Source organism: Anticarsia gemmatalis, chromosome 12 (assembly GCF_050436995.1).
Source record: "Anticarsia gemmatalis isolate Benzon Research Colony breed Stoneville strain chromosome 12, ilAntGemm2 primary, whole genome shotgun sequence".
NCBI classification, from domain to species: Eukaryota; Metazoa; Arthropoda; class Insecta; order Lepidoptera; family Erebidae; genus Anticarsia; species Anticarsia gemmatalis.
The window spans coordinates 769,972-788,633 of record NC_134756.1 but is presented as its reverse complement, the minus strand read 5'-3'; the positions used below and the strand labels follow the sequence as shown (position 1 = coordinate 788,633).

Below are 18,662 nucleotides of genomic sequence, written 5' to 3'. Positions count from 1 at the left end.
ACTACTTTAATAAAGTCTTAAAAAGGGCCCTAATGACATAATCTTCAGGAGAATTATGTAAGAATAAAGAAGAATTGTTTAGTTACGGTGATATCTGCTCTTTTACCTACTTGTCGGATGTATGAATAATATAAAGAGCTGTCCTGGGTTTTAAAACAGGCCTTGAGCACGGTCAACATTTTTAAGGTTACGCAAATGTTAATTGAACTTGTTGCAATAGCTTAAAGACGTGATTCCAAGATTTTAATATGAGTTTGTTAAAAGTGAACGTGCAACGGTTTTCTTATTCTTCGGACACCTTTTAAACTGAAATTTACCTACAACTATTATAATGTTACCTTGGCTTCAAATAGCTAAAACTAACACAGCTACCTTAAACCTGAAACAGTATAAAAGAACAAGTCATTGCTCATTTCAGAACGTATAACGTATAATTCACCAAATTAATTATTTATAAATGTTATATTTGACCACCTACAATTCTCACAGTCAAATTACACGTTACAATATTAAAACACCCACGACCTACAGCTGTCTAAGGGCTAGACACTGAAAAAACAAAGTGCATATTATATTTCTCTCCTTGCAGTAAAAGCCGAATGGCATAAGTTTATTAACACACGAGTACCGAGATTCTCTATCACTATTGACTACTGACAACCAGCTACTATCGAAAAATTTCGTATGAAAATCTGATCAGCGCCTCTAACAGGCGTCGTAGGAACTATTTAGGCAGTACATTTTTAATGTCATACTTTCGATACTCGACAGTACCGAATGTAGAGAAACACGCTAGAGGGCTTAAAACCTAGGAGACAGTATACTTTATGGGACGTCTTAGTAGCAATCACCATTTTCCTTTAACCTTAATATAAAATATGGTAAGGTTGGATGCCTTAATGTTCTTGAAGGAATATAATGTTTCTTAGGCACAGGCTAGTCCACCATGATAAATATGGGTCCGACTTCCGTGATGAAAGAAGCATCAGCCCTTCTCCTAAAGGAGGAGAATTTACCTCACAGTAGGACAATAACGGGTTAAAACTTTACTAGCAATACTATGGTAGTATAAAGATCTCGATTAAAATGCTAACTAAGAACAGTTTTACAAATCGTCTTGGCAAACGGTCTGAAGCGCCGATAACAGTTTTACAGGTATTCTAGATAGTATGAAATGAGCCAAGTATTTTTAAAGCTAAGTTTTGTCACTGTTAAAGGCAAACTTAAATGTAATTGACATTCTACTTACGTAATATCACCATCTTATAGTTAAGAAAATATATACGACTAGTGTGTAGTACAGCCAAATTATGGAATGTCCCTGTTTTTAAACTCTGGCCAGTTTCAACTGAAAAAGTACCAGATTAGCTTATTAAGTAGATTATTGTTAGATCTATTCATGCACTTACTGTCGTTTTATCTTTTGCCACTTAATTATCAGCCGTGAAACCGGTCCTTAATATCGTACGACTTTATAACATACAAGTTTAACTGAAACTAAAGCTATTTTGTACTATACACGAATCAAATTCACGAAATATTACTTTTGTACCATAATAATAATATTAAATCCGAATCCTCGAATGCTGTACTTCCAAGCTCTTCCACAATGTAATGTTTATTTTTAGACACTTAAACCTTTTTTTAGCAATTTCAGTGCCCAAAACCAAAATTAAACTTTATATAAACTCATTCAATAGTTCTCTATTCAATTACACAGCAGTCCCTATCAAATTGCAATCAGTTTCACTAATTACTAAGGTGAAGGGCGCAGGTTAAACCTTTTGCTAACTTTGCTGAGGTCCTGCGGGCATTGTGATAGTTACCTTTAGAAAATGTTTCTATAGGTATAGTTACTTAGTGATTAATGTGGAGTTAATGACCTTATATGTGTGGTGGATTAATTGTTTTATCTTTTTTACTTGGAAATGATTAAGGAGTACCTGATTACAGCTTCTAGAATGAATTCGATGCTAATGATAACTTTATGGTGCATTCCTGATTATTTAAAAGTTTTAATCAAAATTTTACGTCTGATCATGTTGTCAACAGTGCGTGAGGTACTAAAATTTGATTCCTGTTCGGTAAAACACTGTAGTTCCTTGTTTGCGTACTTGTCAATGTCCTTGTAGAGAAGAACCGTAGAAAAGATGAACCGTATGTGTGGAACTTAATAAAAACATGGTACCAAAGAACAACTTTTCGGGATTTGTTTTTAATACACGGAATGGGTTCATACCTCCATTACCCAAAAATAGAACAAATAACTAACGTTACCTTTCTCCTTGTTACAGATGCGGCACTAGCACCAATGGAACCACAACACAATGACAAACCCTCCACACAGAAGGGCTGAGATGAGCCCACAGCCTTACAACAGCACACACGACACATACTTATACCCTTCCAAAAGACCTCCCGACGTCAAAAACAACACAATCAAACTAGAATCAAACTCCAGTGATTTCATGAAACTTGTTGAAGATTTCAGTGACTATTTCTATGGTAACGTCTCCCCAGAATTCAATCATACAGACTTGGATAGTTTCGCAAATTGCAGTTTTAACGGTACATTTAATATATCATGTTTTAATCGTCAAGTTGATGAATCGGAACAGAATTTGTGGGCGTTATTGCTGTTGATATTTCCGTTTTTCACGTTGTTCGGTAATGTGTTAGTTATAATGAGTGTTGTGAGGGAGAGGACGCTGCAAACTGTGACTAATTATTTTATAGTGAGCTTGGCGGTCGCTGACTTACTTGTCGCTGTTGTTGTTATGCCGTTTGGAGTTTATTATTTGGTGAGTTTTAGATTTTATTATTTAATTAAGTGTAATAGTATAAAGGCCAAATTTTTTGCGCCACTAAAACAATATATATGATTTCTTTTCTCGGAGAAAGTTTGCCTATGTAAACAAACTTTATATTTATTCCACCTCAGGTAAATTGTATGTACAATTATGTATAATTCATAACCAAAGTAGATATATTCGTATTTTTATACGTAAACCATTTTTTTAAAATTATATTACCAATGTTTTTTTTTACTTTTTAAATATGCAGGAAAACACCTCAAAATTCTCTTGAAAAACCAAACTTTACAATTAGTAAAATTTACATATTAAAATATATTAAAACATTGATTTAATAGGTAATTACATTGCTTCATGATAAACAAAAAATTCTATAATAATCACCCCAAAACAAAAAACATAAAAATCTGAACAAAACCCCCAAATATTCACAATGCATTTCAAACGCAAACTACTAAAGCCCACACAGTTAACTCTGTCACCGAAACTCGCTAACGCAAGTTATCTAACTGTCTGCTTTAAAACGCAAACGGTTGCAAACAGACAAAGTAGCAAGTTGGAATCCTCTGGCATTCTAACCTAGTGTTGAGGTGAACACATATTAGAGCATAGACTTTTAGTCGTTAAAGTATAGCATATAATAAAATTGTAGGTTACAAAATGCTTTTGGAATGGAGTGGAGTAAAACATCGAGACCAAAATAGCCAATTACTTAAGGCTGGTTTTAGACTTTGCATTCCAAAAAGGAATTTAGAAAATATTAGGAAAATTCAAATGTGCCGTTAAGTCACTATTTCTAATGTCAATACACACGCTGTCAAAATATCTTTGTCATGACATGTTATGTTTAAACCGCTTGTCTTACTCGTAATGCTTCACTACACAAGCTATATCTATATTATCTCAAAATCATTAATTTAGCTCAAATACCACCCATTTTGATTTGGATTTTTGATTTCAAAGGATTTCATTTACATTATTACGACGCGTTTATTTATAAGTAGTACTATGGGAAAAGTCATGACTGTCAGTATCTCTCCACCGACTATATTAACAACAGACTATACGCAACGACAACGTTCAGCAAGCCAACATACAAACCTATCTTTATGTGTACGACCCTCAATGTCTTGTAGCATAGTTGTCAGACAGTAGCGTCACTAACTACTAAACAAAGACCGTATTAAACTGTATTGGAGTAAAGGTTCTGTATATTTGTGGTACAGCTTGATTTCTATGTAAGTATCAGTAGCGACGGCTAGCTATTATAGCGATCAGCGCCTCTAGCGGGCGCCGTAGGAATAATTTCTGCTGTACATATCAATTTTTTTTTTTTTGTTATTCCATAGTACCGACTGCACAGAATCGCGCTTCAAACTATTTCCTTAAGTGAGTATATAATTTTAGTACAAAACCCCCTTTAACTTTTCGATACGGGAAGACTAGATTACTGATTAAGCAAAAATTTATGTATTTTGTATAGTTGAAAAAAAATTATTTCGAAACAAATTTGACTTTCTTAACTATGGATTTATAATGTAGTTTTCTTTATGTATTAGACATATCGTGCGCTATTATGTATTAAACCACGTCTTACTCTCAACTCAGAAGGCAGATATTAGATAATGTCACGCTTGCTTTATAAAAACACGGAACAGCGACTAAAGCTTTACTTAAAATACGCCTCTTTGCTTTTCGTCAAATATTTATATCCTTAGAATCTCTTTTCATACCATATAAAAGATAAACAAACACCCACACAAGCTCCTGAGCAAATATATCTAAAAATAAAGCCATCTATTTTTAACCTACACGCATCATAAACCTTCCAGCCCACACACAAACGTATTCAAGCGTGAAGATATCTAAATAACTCGAAAAACCATCACAAAACATATTATTTTCTCTAAACCTGACTCTTACATCAAAGTCACATACAAAATTTGTCAATAAACTAAGGTTTGTCAATAAAACTAGTTTCATGATAACGCTGTATTCTTTCGGCTATGAAAAAATAGGCTATCAAAAATAAGACATACACAGTAAAACTATAGCCCATACTTTTATAGCCGAGAGGCCATTTTATGTGAAACACCCGTATACGGGAAAAAATCCCGTAAATTTTTTTAGGGTACCACACGAATTTCATTTGGTCATAAAATTGTATAATAAAATTATATTCGCTATACGATTGAGCTTTTGGTGATAGTTGCTTTTCTTAAGTAATAGATATTTTATGGTTCATAGGCGTTGCTTTAAATATATCGAAGTAAATAAAGATTTTATTGATCTTTTATAGTTTTTCTTACTTATAAAGATTTCATTAATTGATTGGGAATCTATTAAGTTCATAATCTGATTAAAAATGTTTGTTTTATTTTCTATAAAATAATAGCTGCCGTTACTTCAAGTTTTATTACTATTATGAAACTTTACGCAATGACAACAAATACAAACTGAAATGAACCCAGAAACAACGTGTTTCTGTTTAGACTTTAGACAATTGGAATATTAGAACTATACTAATAGTTTAAGTAGTCACTTAATTAGTAAATAGCTTAGGCATGCACATGCACATATTATATAGATAATAATAAATTATTCTGTGTATTTGCAAAAGATAGTAGTTATAAGATAACATAGTAACTATAAATCCACCAGCTACGAATCTCACACTAAAGACTGTCTTATCAGTAAACATATGATAACATATTTATTGATAGTATAAATAAATCTTGGTCTACAATTATTTCACATAATTCTCCGCAGAAACTCAAAACCTTCTACAGTCACGAGCAAAAAAATAGCCTCACATATTCAAACAATCTGAAATGCAAAATATACGTAGACCAATATCTATCTTGTTCAAACAAGTGTTACATACAGTATTGACTTTATATCTCGATACATTATTGCTCTTGTTCTTAACGCACGATGTTTTATTTATAGCCGCTTTACATCAGAATCTATAATGCCTAATCTGCTTAGAAAAGAAAAAGAAAATAGTTTGTGTTTAATTGCAATTACTAATTTTACAGTGTTCTCTAAATGGTTCTGGGTAGTAACGCTCGTATGTCAATGAGTAACATTGAAAAGGCCTATTTTTACTCTCCGTCTTTAACTGAAAATTTCATCGAAGTGGTATCATTGGTTAATACCTTGCAAAGAAGGTATTGTAAATAAATCTAAAACGATGTGTTATTTGATAAAAATATTATGCATTAATATAATTTCATAACTAAATGTTTGCAATAAATATCTGATTATAAAAATGAGTTCTCAAAATAATTGAACACTTTTTTCTGCGTTGATCTTAATGCATAATATACGTAGACCAATATCTATCTTGTTCAAACAAGTGTTACATACAGTATTGACTTTATATCTCGATACATTATTGCTCTTGTTCTTAACGCACGATGTTTTATTTATAGCCGCTTTACATCTGTAATGTCTAATCTGCTTGAGTGAAAGTTTTACTTCTGTAGATTTGGTTTTGTGGTTAATTGTGGCTGCTGATTTTGAAGTGATGTGTCTGTGCTGATAATTTATTTTAGTATAAGGGACTTCTAAAAGGAGAAAAAACTATGGTCGATAGTTTTTTCATGTATGCTCATCTATTACCTCGCCTTCTCTGGACGGATTTTCAGCGTTTTTGTTACTTTTTTTCATCATGCAAAATCTCCGACTAAAACAAGTGGTTCTGGAAATAATTTAACTTTTCTTCCCACGTTATTTTAACTTTGTAAACGAACTGTCAAAATTGTTTGGACAATCGTAACAATAAGATTTACGTACTAATGTATTCTGCTTTAATTTGTTGTAGTGTAGATGTAGAGTAAGAATTATATAAAACTAATGTGTATCCTAATAAAGTTTAGTTTGATGTCAACATTCGTTTGTTTCACTACTCCACAAGTCCCATCCTCGCATGGCGACCGTGACAAATCGGGCGATCATCGCGCGCGTGATATGACACCTTGCCATATACGTACGAAGAGATTTTGCTAGTGATATTACAATGGAAATGTTTCATTATAAATCGGATTTTTGTGACGACGGCCTGTTTATAATTCGAGATGGGTACCACGCAGTCAAACTCTAAGGAGGAGCTGGTAATAGCCCAAACTTCAAGTGGAGGTCAAAATTCGGCAGATCAACTTTTGTACCATACAAATATTACCAACATCATTTTGATTGTGATAGCCTTGGTATTGGCTCTTGGAGGCGTCGCTGTGGCCTATCGTATGTATAGGAGATGCCATAAAAGGATGGTAGAAAGACATGCCACTGATATTATTTTGAGAAGGTACGCGAGCATTCTTCGCGGTCGTCGTCCAGCATTTGATGTAGAAGAAGGGCTGCAGAGCGAGAGAGTACGCGGAAAATAATATGATAATTGAAATATATAGTGCGATTACAGTGCGATTAAAGTGCGGTTAAAGTGCAGTTAAAAGTGCGGTTATAGTGTCTAGGAACTTTAAGGTAGTCGTAGTTTACTCCAAAATAGTGTTGCAGGTATATCGGCAGCCTGGTATGTATTATGTACACGTACGTATTATTATTCTAATGTTTTCATGGCAGAATTTTTAAAAGAATTATGTAACGGATTGATAAATATCAGATCTTATTTAGTAAAAATTGGTCCTAAGAGACGTCAGGAAAATATATGTAAGAAAAAGTCAAGTGAAGCCGATATTTTGTATGAACAATATAAAAACTATTTTGAAGAAATAAGTAAGGTTAAACAGTATAAACCTATATCTGAAATTAAATTAATTGATAGACATTGTGAAGATATTGAAAGATTATATTTAGAAATTATTGATTTATGTACAAGTAAGCAAACACAAACAAATCTCTCCACAATGGCTAAATTTGAATTAAAAGTCGCGCTTAGTCTATTACCAGTTATGAATGACACAGAATTAAACACAAAACAATTAATAGACAGTATAGAATACTATGATTCTGTTATAGATACCGATTCAAAAGACAATCTAATTAAGTTTGTTCTAAAAAGTCGACTTTCCCAGGCGGCTAAATTGAGATTATCTACAAATTATGACAGTGTAGCTGAATTAGTCAAAGACATGAAATTACACTTATTACCTAAGAAATCATACACAGCCATACAAAACAAATTGCACTCTATTAGACAAAATGAAATGACGGTATCGGATTTCGGCCAAGAAATATCAAGTCTATTTGTTGATTTGACGATTTCGCAGTCCGACGGGAATGCTCATAGTTATGATGTATTAAAACAAGTCAATGAAAAACTCGCAATAAAGCGCTTTGCGGATGGGTTGCGAAACCGTAGATTGAGCACCATTGTAGCTGCAAGGAATTTTGACTCGTTAAACGACGCTATACAGGCAGCGTTAGACGAAGAAATTTCTTCGGCTACTAATTCATCAGATATTTTGACTATGCAAGGTAATAAATATCAACATTTTAGTAATTACAGAGGTAATCAAAGGGGTTATTATTCGAGCTCGAATCCGAGAGATTATTTTCAGCAGCGCGTTACCGGACGGGGTTGGTTCACTCGTCCATACCGCGGCCGATCTCCCCGACGAGGATTTCGAGGTAGGTCTTACCATAATAATAATTACCAAAACAGGCAAAACCGCCGTGGCGGTCAAGTTCAGGCTATGACCAGGGATGGTAATTCCAGCGATAATAATGCCGAGGATAAGATCTACGAGGAAAATCTGGATCAGTTTTTTCGTGACTAAAAATAAATTTATTTTTTCGTACGATAATTCATTATTAACTAGCTTAACCTTAAATGGTGCGGAATATTTGTGGCTAATTGATACCGGAGCATCAATTTCAGCTGTAAAATATGATATCATCGTTAATCAAAATATTCCTTTACATAAATGGCCAACTACAATAAATGGTATTGGGGGCAAAGTACAAGCAATTGGATACGCGTATTTACAATTAGGAAAGAAGGGACATCATTTTAGTCACAAGTTTTATGTTTTTAATTCATTGCCATGTAAGGCCGATGGCATCATCGGATACGATTTCTTGACCAAGTTTCGATCATGCATAGATATAGAAAGTAAACAAATGACTTTAAACACGTTTAACAACAGTAAGATAGTTATACAATTAAACAGTAAAGCTATACAATCTTTCAATATTCCTTCTAGATCGGAATCTATACATTATTTAGATACGAGTATGGATGAGGAGTGTGTGGTCTGTGCAGCCGAGTTGTGTGACGGTATTTTTATGGCAAGCGCCATAGTTTCACCAGTCAATGGCAAGATACCTATTCGCATCCTCAATACATCGGAAAGTGACGTAACATTACACGAAATTAAACCAGTTATTCATAAGTTAAACGATTATAATTTATGCTCATTTGAAAATAGTTCAAGTAGTGTCGAGCGCGTTAAAACTTTGTTGTCAAAATTAAACTTGAAACATTTGAATTTAGAAGAAAAGATTTCCGTTCAAAATCTATGTGCCAAATACGCTGACATATTTTATTTACCGGGAGATAAGTTAACAACTACGCCCATTTATAGTCACAAAATACAACTAAAACAAAATACTGACACTGTATATGTCAAGCCGTACAGATTGCCGCACTCTCAAAAGTTTGAAATTCAAAAACAAATTAATGATATGTTATCTCAAGGTATTATAGAGCCTTGTAAAAGTGAATGGTCAAGCCCAGTCATTTTGGTACCTAAAAAACTTGATCCTACCGGAGAAAAGAAATGGCGGTTAGTCATAGACTACAGGAAATTGAATAACTGCATTAGAGACGATAAATTTCCATTACCCAATATATCAGATATCCTTGATTCTCTTTCCGGATGTATTTACTTTAGTCATCTTGATTTGTACCAAGGATTTTATAATGTGAAATTAGATGAAAATAGCCGGAAATATACAGCCTTTTGTTCCGGACAGTACCAAATGACAAGGATGCCAATGGGTCTCAAAACGAGTCCCAATTCGTTTTCGAGAATGATGAACATTGCAATGGCCGGGTTGACATATGAAAAATGTCTAGTATATTTAGATGATTTGATCGTTTACGGGAAAAATCTAAATTCAGCTATTAAAAATCTATTAGATGTGTTCGATCGGTTGCGAGAAACTAACTTGAAGCTTAACCCCACGAAGTGCGAATTTTTCAGGAAAGAGATGCTATATCTTGGTCATGTAATATCATCGGAGGGCGTACTACCAGACCCAAACAAATTAATTGTAGTGAAAAATTATCCACTTCCGAAAAACGCGGATGACGTCAAGCGATTCGTGGCCTTCGCTAATTATTACAGAAAATTTATTAGAAATTTTGCAGAAATAGTACAACCTTTGAATAACCTGTTAAAAAAAAATATTAAATTTAATTGGACTCAAAACTGTCAGAATTCATTTGATTTATTAAAACAAAAACTAATCAGCCCCCCTATTCTTCAGTATCCAGATTTTTCAGACGATAATATATTCATGCTTCAAACAGATGCTTCAGGCTGTGCGCTAGGCGCTATTTTATCTAATCAAGACGGGAAACCCGTTGCTTATGCTAGCCGAACTCTTAACAAAGCTGAAAAAATGTACCCAACGATCGAAAAGGAATTACTTGCCATTGTCTGGGCCGTGAAACACTTTAGACCATACCTATATGGCCGTAAATTCAAAATCTTAACCGATCATAAACCGCTAATTTATCTTTTTAATATTAAGGACCCATCAAGTAGGCTATTGAAATTTAGGATTCTATTAGAGGAGTATGACTTCATCGTAGAATATGTCAAAGGCTCGGATAATACAGCTGCAGATGCGCTGTCTCGTGTTGCGTTATCATCTAAAGATTTGAAGGATATGCATGAATGCGTAATAAACGTACTCACGCGGGCACAGAAAAGGAAACTAGATATTACGAGTAGGCGCGATAGTTCGGATACTATGGCCTCTACTGACAACTGTTCTGGTCACCCAAGTGTTGTGGAGACTCATAGTAAGCCGAAGCTGTCTATTGAACTTAGATTCATAAATAATAAAACCTTATTTAAGTTAAGGAAAGAAAATATGATAGAAGAAGAAAGTGATTATTTTTCGTTTGTACCAAAAGATTTGGTAATATACATAAAACCAGTATCTCGATCACAACCGACGTCAGGCGCTTTTGTGAGGGAACTGGAAATATTTTGTAGAAAGTTAAGTATAGATGAGTTATATTTTCTTAAGAATAATATTAACAATACGATTATTGAAAGGATAGCGCAGGAAATAAAGAATTCAAGAATATGGACCGGTCCACGGCTATGTATTCTAAAAGATGTGACTAAAATAGAGAATAAAGACGAAAAAAGAATTATACTCAATGATTTTCATCTGTTACCCACTAGTGGTCACGCAGGTATCAGAAAAATGGTAAACAATATTAAAAAATACTACTTTTGGGTTGGAATTGAGCGTGACGTCATTGACTATGTTAGTAAATGTGGTCAATGCCAAAAACAAAAACATTCAGTGCATATCAAAGAACCAATGACTGTGACTACCACAGCACATTCTGCCTTTGAAAAACTTTATTTAGATATTGTTGGGCCAATAGACAAGGATCAGTTAGGCTATTCGTATATATTAACACTCCAATGCGAGTTGTCGAAATATGTAGAAGCTTATCCTTTGGTAACAAAAAGTAGCGCAGAAGTAGCTAAAACATTTGTAGATAATTTCATTTTACGTCATGGGATACCCAGGGAAATTGCGACTGATAGAGGAACCGAATTTATGTCTGCAACGATGCAAGAAATTTGTAAATTACTACACATCAACAAAATCAATTCTACAGCCTATCACCACGAAAGCATTGGCTCACTCGAAAATTCACATAAACATTTAGGCAATTACTTGAGAATACAAACAGACAAACATCCCGAAGCGTGGAGCAGTTGGCTTCCTTACTGGTGTTTTAGTTATAACACCTCCGTTCATACTTCAACTAAATACACCCCTTTTGAGTTAGTTTATGGCAAAAAATGTGATCTACCGAGTAACCTAACTGGAATTGTAGAACCGTTATATAATTATGGCAACTACCCCTTAGAATTAAAATATCGACTACAGGTTTCTGCAAAAGAGGCTCGAGACAATTTGATAAATTCTAAATTAACCAGGAAATTAAAACATGACCGCACTTTGCATCCCATACAGTACAAGAAAAATGATTTAATTTTAATAAAAAATGAAACTGGTAATAAGCTAGCCGACGTTTATTTAGGGCCATATATTGTAATAGAAGATATGTCACCTAATGTTAAAATTCTGAAAAATGGAAAAACAGATGTAGTACATAAAAACCGAACAAAATTGTTTATCCCAAATGAATAATATTAATTCATTTCTGACTATCTGGATTTAACTGCAAATTGTATTGTAATCTGCATTATCATTACGTAATATTTTTTTTAATCATTATTAATGTTTTATCATGTATCTTAAACATATTATTAAATTGCATATTATCGGTTATTATGTTATTAAAACTTAAGGTACTTAGCAAATAAAATAAAAATTGTATTTTATTTTATTTTCTTTATCGGTGGGAGATGTAGTGTAGATGTAGAGTAAGAATTATATAAAACTAATGTGTATCCTAATAAAGTTTAGTTTGATGTCAACATTCGTTTGTTTCACTACTCCACAAGTCCCATCCTCGCATTGTCACCAGCCACTCCTGAGGCTTCGCTTTCGTGGAAGTTGGGTTTAATTTACCCACTGTTACAAAAATGTGTCCATTTTGTGCCAAACTACATCAACACATCAGCTTAGCCATGCTAGAAAACAAACAGACATATCATCGCATCTATATAAATACAGATTTATAAAAAAATAAAAATCTAAAAAAGAAACGTTGCATTTGGTAAGAAAGGTTTCATAAAGTCTACATAATTGCACAGTTTCATATTATAAAAAACAACTTAATTTAAAACACTATTATTATGAAACCTATATATTCAAGCTCTTTGAAACACCAACTCTCTCTCACTAAGAGTAAATACTCGTAATACAACAACACAACTGTCTTTCTCTTGGCCTCCTCCCAGTTACAAACCCGCCCAGTTCCTTGCCAGATTTAATACGGCTTCCAGCGAGTTCATTCCACTGGGTCCTCGGACAGATCCGTTCAAAATAAAACGTACAAAAGAGATTTAGATATAATATGAAAGGATAATACCACGGATATTGAGGAGACTAGAAACGGAAATATTTATTATAGAGCGTGCCTTAGAAAAAAAAATATGTCGTCTAGTTAAAATTTTAATTATAGCAATTTCCACGTTTACGGAACTCAATTAGGATAATATCCGTAAGTGTAAGCAAAAGCAGGATCGATTACCGAATAAGACTTGTTTTTTTTCTCTAATGTGGGTCTCATATAATAGGAGTGCGCTTTTGCTTCTATCCCAATACCAATCACTTAAGTTAGCCCTGTATTATTGTAAAATAGAAAAACATAATTTTTAAATTTCAACAACAATTTTCCGAGCAAAGGAACTGAACCTGAAACTTCATGATCAGCAGTCACATCCAATAACGTTTTCACCAAGGTTCCTCTACATTTACGGTTTGATGCTACTAACCAAACTATCATAAAAGGTATCTTATTGAAACCAACTACCAAGCGTATAGTTAATCCTGAAACCTCGCGAAGTATTGACTGTTTTTTCACATTTCCAGCGCAATGATAATTACCAAACTACAGTAAAAGATTTCTTATTGAAACCAGCTTACTAATCAGCGTGCGGTATCTAGTACACTCAATATCTGTGAATACGTATGATATTCTCTTTGTACGATAATGGTAAGGAACATGTTAGAAACTTTTCTTTTGCATTGAATAAGTAATGTTTGAAACGGTTTTGTTAAAGAGTTGTGTCGTCACTATTGTTGATTTATTAATGCTCTTGCCCTTTCATTTATTACTTACAAGATACTTGTAACTTTGTCCTTTTAATAGTGGATGGTATATTTTTTTTAAGTTTTGTAAAATCGATAATACTATTAAGAGAGACGATAATGACATAATATTTTAGGAATATTTTTAATGCTCTTTTTAGATCTTGGAAATGCCCAGCAGCGCTTCTGTTTTATTGCCCAAGCATGCGTTTGCAACGAAATATGCCTGCATGCATGAGCTTATTTTATTTTGAACGTTTGGAACTTTAAACACTTGAAAACATGGTCTAACAGATCTTGTTAACCCCGGTCAGCGTTCTTTTCAGTACGAGTTAGTGCCTGTAGTAGGTATATTGTGCCATTACTATGTCACAAATATTGTTACACTCTATGACAGTAAGTCGTAAGTCATGATAATTTAAATTGTTAAGTTGCGTGACATTGACAATTTTAAAACTCAGATCACTATTTATTTTATTTATTGGGAACGCTAACAAATGCCATACATTTCCACTCAAATACTAATTTGTGAACTTGCCTTGTGTTTACCTTGTGTTTAGTAGAGATATTTTTTTTATTTATTCACTTGGTTTAAACGAATTAACTTTCCAAAAAACCAAACCCACAAAATGCCTACATCGATTGTACAAAAACGGTATCACATTATCAATCTTTGGCTTATACGTTTAGCTCGCGGCCCATTTAACAGCAGGTGTGTAACCGTGACGTCATTTATCATTGACGCGACCTCTGAATACACGCTATTATCAAAGGGTTAAAAAAAAAAGGATTTATCGCTAAATGTGTGAAAAAGAGAAATTTTTGAATTTAACTAAGCTTAAATGTTTTTGAATAGGTAGCAAAAATTGTGCGGAAAATTTTATTGTGGTATCTGAAAATAATAGATGCTCAAATTTCAACCGCTATTTAATTGGTGTTTGGAATTTATTTCACACATAGATTACACCCTAGTTTCAAATATTTTGTTTTCATTTTATAATTAGTAGTCAACCTAGTGTCAAAGTCGTTCAAGCTGCCCTAAGGCCTTTGACATGTCTTAACGACTACTGTCTCATTTCACAAGAACAGAAACCGACTTTTGACATGTCTTATGAAGCACGAAGACGCTCAGTTCAAACCACTATGTGATGACCCATCTGTAAAATGAGTGCATGAATCAATGCAGTCGGCACTTATTGCTTTTAATTTTGTTTTTGTTTCTGATACCGGTATTTTCAACAACAGATCATGGCTCTCAAATATTTAATTCCTTTATGTAATCCCTTAGGAAAAAACTATACTTTTTTAAACTAATAATTTTAAATACAGCTAACGTCACACGCTACCTGCAAAATAGCAAAACTCAAAAATCCCAGCACGTCATTCCGTTAAACCCCGTACCACAAAACCGTCATATAAAACGGTAGATAACATCGGTCATACATTCCTCTCAGCGCAACACGTCAACAAAGCACATTCCGCGGTTGCGACGCGTCGCTGACAGGCATACTACGTCACCGCAACTGCAGCGGCAATTAGCACATGTACCGCTATAGTAGATCAGATAGATGGGAATACATGCGGATGGGAAAGATTTTAATGATGAAACAGATATTGTTGTTACTGATAAATGTGTTAATTTAGTAGGCATACTACGTCACTGCAATTGTAGCGACAACCGGCACAAATAAACATATATTTTTTTGAAATTAAAAAGGTACCCCGTGGGGATATTTAATAGGCATACTGTTTCTAGTACTGATACTACGTCACGGTTACTGCAGTGGCAATTAGCACATGTACCACTATAGTAGATCAGATAGATGGGAATACATGTGGATGGGAAATATTTTTAACGATAGGAATTAATTCTAGATTAATTGCTGAGATGAGAAGAAGAAAACGTAGACGCAATTGTTGCGGCTATTAGCATATGTACCGCTATAGTTGAGATCGTATAAATGGGAATACATGTGGATGGGATTTTTTTTAGATAATGGGAATTAAATTGTAGATCTCGATAAATATTATACCTTTACCATGGAGCAAAGCTGAGACCAAAGCATGCCACTTGCCATGATCCCTAAAAACTTCTTATGTCTCATTTTCATCCATAGATTCTGGTCATACAGATTGAATACCTTACTGTATTAGCACTTCATCTACGTAAATATAAAACTTATATATAAAGTTCTTTTATAAATAATATCACATAAGTCTATGAATAAGATGCCCAAATATACTTGATATAACGTCGCTAAATGGAGCTCCTTACACAGAGAAAACGTCTTGAACGCAACATCAATCATAATTTAGCAAGAATCTATCATTCCATTGATATTATTAACGCCAAAAACATATTATGAAACAGAAACGAAAATCAAATTACTTACCGGCTAACTAGGAACCGAACAGACATATTTTCTACGAGATAAATCCAAAATTATCTTAGGAAACACACCGTGCGAACTTCCACTCTATAATTTAAATTCTAAAGTCTAATTTTAATTGGAAATTATTCTGCACAAGGTGCTGTACCCAACCAAAATTTGGACTTTATTTGTTAGAGGTTAGAGTTGAAATTTCATTGGAGATGATATGTCATTCCATAAATTGAAATCTGATTAGGCGAGACCGGATTTTCGGACGTGTGGTTACCATGGCACAGTCCAATCTGGGAATGTTTATTGTAATGGTTAGCTTGTGGCCAGTATCAGGATACTAGGGTAGAATATTCGAGCTAAGTCTCACTTTACGAGCTCGCTTTTTGTTCCTGAGGTAGATAGAGGGTGTTGCGTGTTATAATTAGAAGCTTAATTAATGGTGGATTGACAGGTGCGTAATTATACAGGGAGGAGTATTTGTACGTGATGAAGTTCGATATATCATTATAGTTGTGTTTGTTTTGGTGTTTCCTTTCGCTTGGATCTTGCTTGAGTGTTTCAGTAACTGATTTAATTTGATGTTTGAGCAGGAATTTGCAGTCTAATTATCAAAATAGGGATTTACTCTTCAATTTGACAGATTCATCTTTTTAAAAATGTCTTCCCCAAGTTTCGTTTTTTACCTCCGCTTATTTACCCATATAGCTTTAGATTTAGCTAGGATAAATTTAATATAACAGAAAAAAGGCCTTTCTAGTAATTTACATTGAAATAAATTGTTAATGTTAAAAAAAATGTATTTGTTTAACTTAATACATTAATAAAAAATCCTAAATCATAAATACGTGAACGAAAATACATTAATATCAGATGATACTAAATAAACCTAAATAGTAAAAGTTTACTATGTTATTACTCCAATAATTTCACTTTTATTGCCAACCTGAAAAATCTTTAATACAATAAAATACATCTTCGGCAGCACTCACAAATTCGTGATTTTATTTCTATTACAACTCATGTTTTTTGCAAAACTTAATAATAAATATTAGGTTTATAAAAAGTACAAAATTTGATCATTATGTTAACTTTTTCAGATAAAACATTTACCAGTATTTATTAGCCGAAAAAATACTTTTTCGAACTGTACTTTTCGTTATTCATATAAATTATAAACTTTTGTTTATGTGACCACTTTAAGTACTTACTACCGGTCATCTTACTATCAATGACATGGAATTTTAATGCCATGTTTAATATTTTTTTTACTAATGCTAGTTCATGACATTGATAGGACTATAAAAACATTCTTCCTTCATGAGGTTCATCAGTATGCATTCTTTTAAAATTGAGGATTTTTTTATCTCATATCTCAATTTTTTATGGCATTGTTTTCGAACAAAGACTTACATATAAGTAGCATCCTCACCTATCATTTCTTCTTTTTCTAAAATTAAGGAAGGTCGGCACAGCACGCTGTTTTTCCAAAAAACTTCTCGTCGAGGGATATGCCTGATATTTTTACAACCAGCCGCTTGTCTGACGTCAAACCTCCTTGAGAACCTTGAAGTAAACACCCATATTATATGAAGCTAAACAAATATCCTAAAAGAAGGCTAAGGATATCTCGAAGTACTTTATCACCATCTCCATATTCATACATTAAAACATCTTGACAACACAATTACACCCAATTACCATAGTCTTGAGAGACACTCGGAGTCACTTGGCGTCTGTAATAGCATGTAAGTACGAAATGAACACTTTGTCATTGGCGCGCCGGCCTTAATTTCATTAGGACATTAATGGACCTCCGCCCGATCGTCTCAATAACCGATTTCAATGGTTTCTATGTTCGTATAATTAAAGGGTTCGATTCAATTTTGGTTTTAATTTGAATTCTGCTATTATATTGTCATCAACTGTTGTTTTGGTTGTTTTAGTAAGTTATGAGTGGTAGAGGTGAGGGCAAAATATATTTATGTAAAATTCTTTGACGCAGAATTTAAGGATTTTTGATTAATCGCATTTACAATTGGTGCTCTTATTGCTCTTTATGTTTTGACGTATTCGAAATCGTCAAAAAATGAATAGTTAAAGAAAACATCCTGATGTAAAATGCAAAGTCCCCAACCCGCACTTGGCCAGCGCGGTGAACTCAAGGCCCAAACCCTCACTCATTCCAGGAGGAGACTCTTGCCCAGCAGTGGGACAGTAACTATAGTCAGACAGTAAAATATTTATCAATCCAGAAAAGAAGGAACGCTATTTCTTCTTTTCCTCTTTCTCTTTAACGTTTTCATTAAATATATCGTACTTCTGTTTTGCATAATCAATTGCTCATTTAGGTTTATTTGGTTTTTACAAACAAGTGTCGAACATTTATATTCTAACAAAGCTACACAAATAAACCTAAAGCAAAAACAACCCAAAATATGGAGCAATGATAACATCGAATAAGCACCTGTTCATATTTCGTTATTTTGTGCCTGGAATATCAATATCTTGTTCGAAACTTTCC

At 33.7% G+C, this 18,662-nt stretch overlaps 1 protein-coding gene across 1 annotated transcript in view; it reads left to right on the top strand.

Moving 5' to 3' along the window:
- Dop2R (dopamine D2-like receptor) overlaps window positions 1-18,662 on the top strand; it is a 280,079-nt gene that overhangs the window by 97,389 nt on the left and 164,028 nt on the right. The window contains exon 2 of the mRNA XM_076120752.1: window positions 2,295-2,801. Coding sequence (XP_075976867.1) covers window positions 2,328-2,801 — 474 coding nt within the window. The 5' untranslated portion in view covers window positions 2,295-2,327. The remainder of the gene's footprint in view (window positions 1-2,294; window positions 2,802-18,662) is intronic.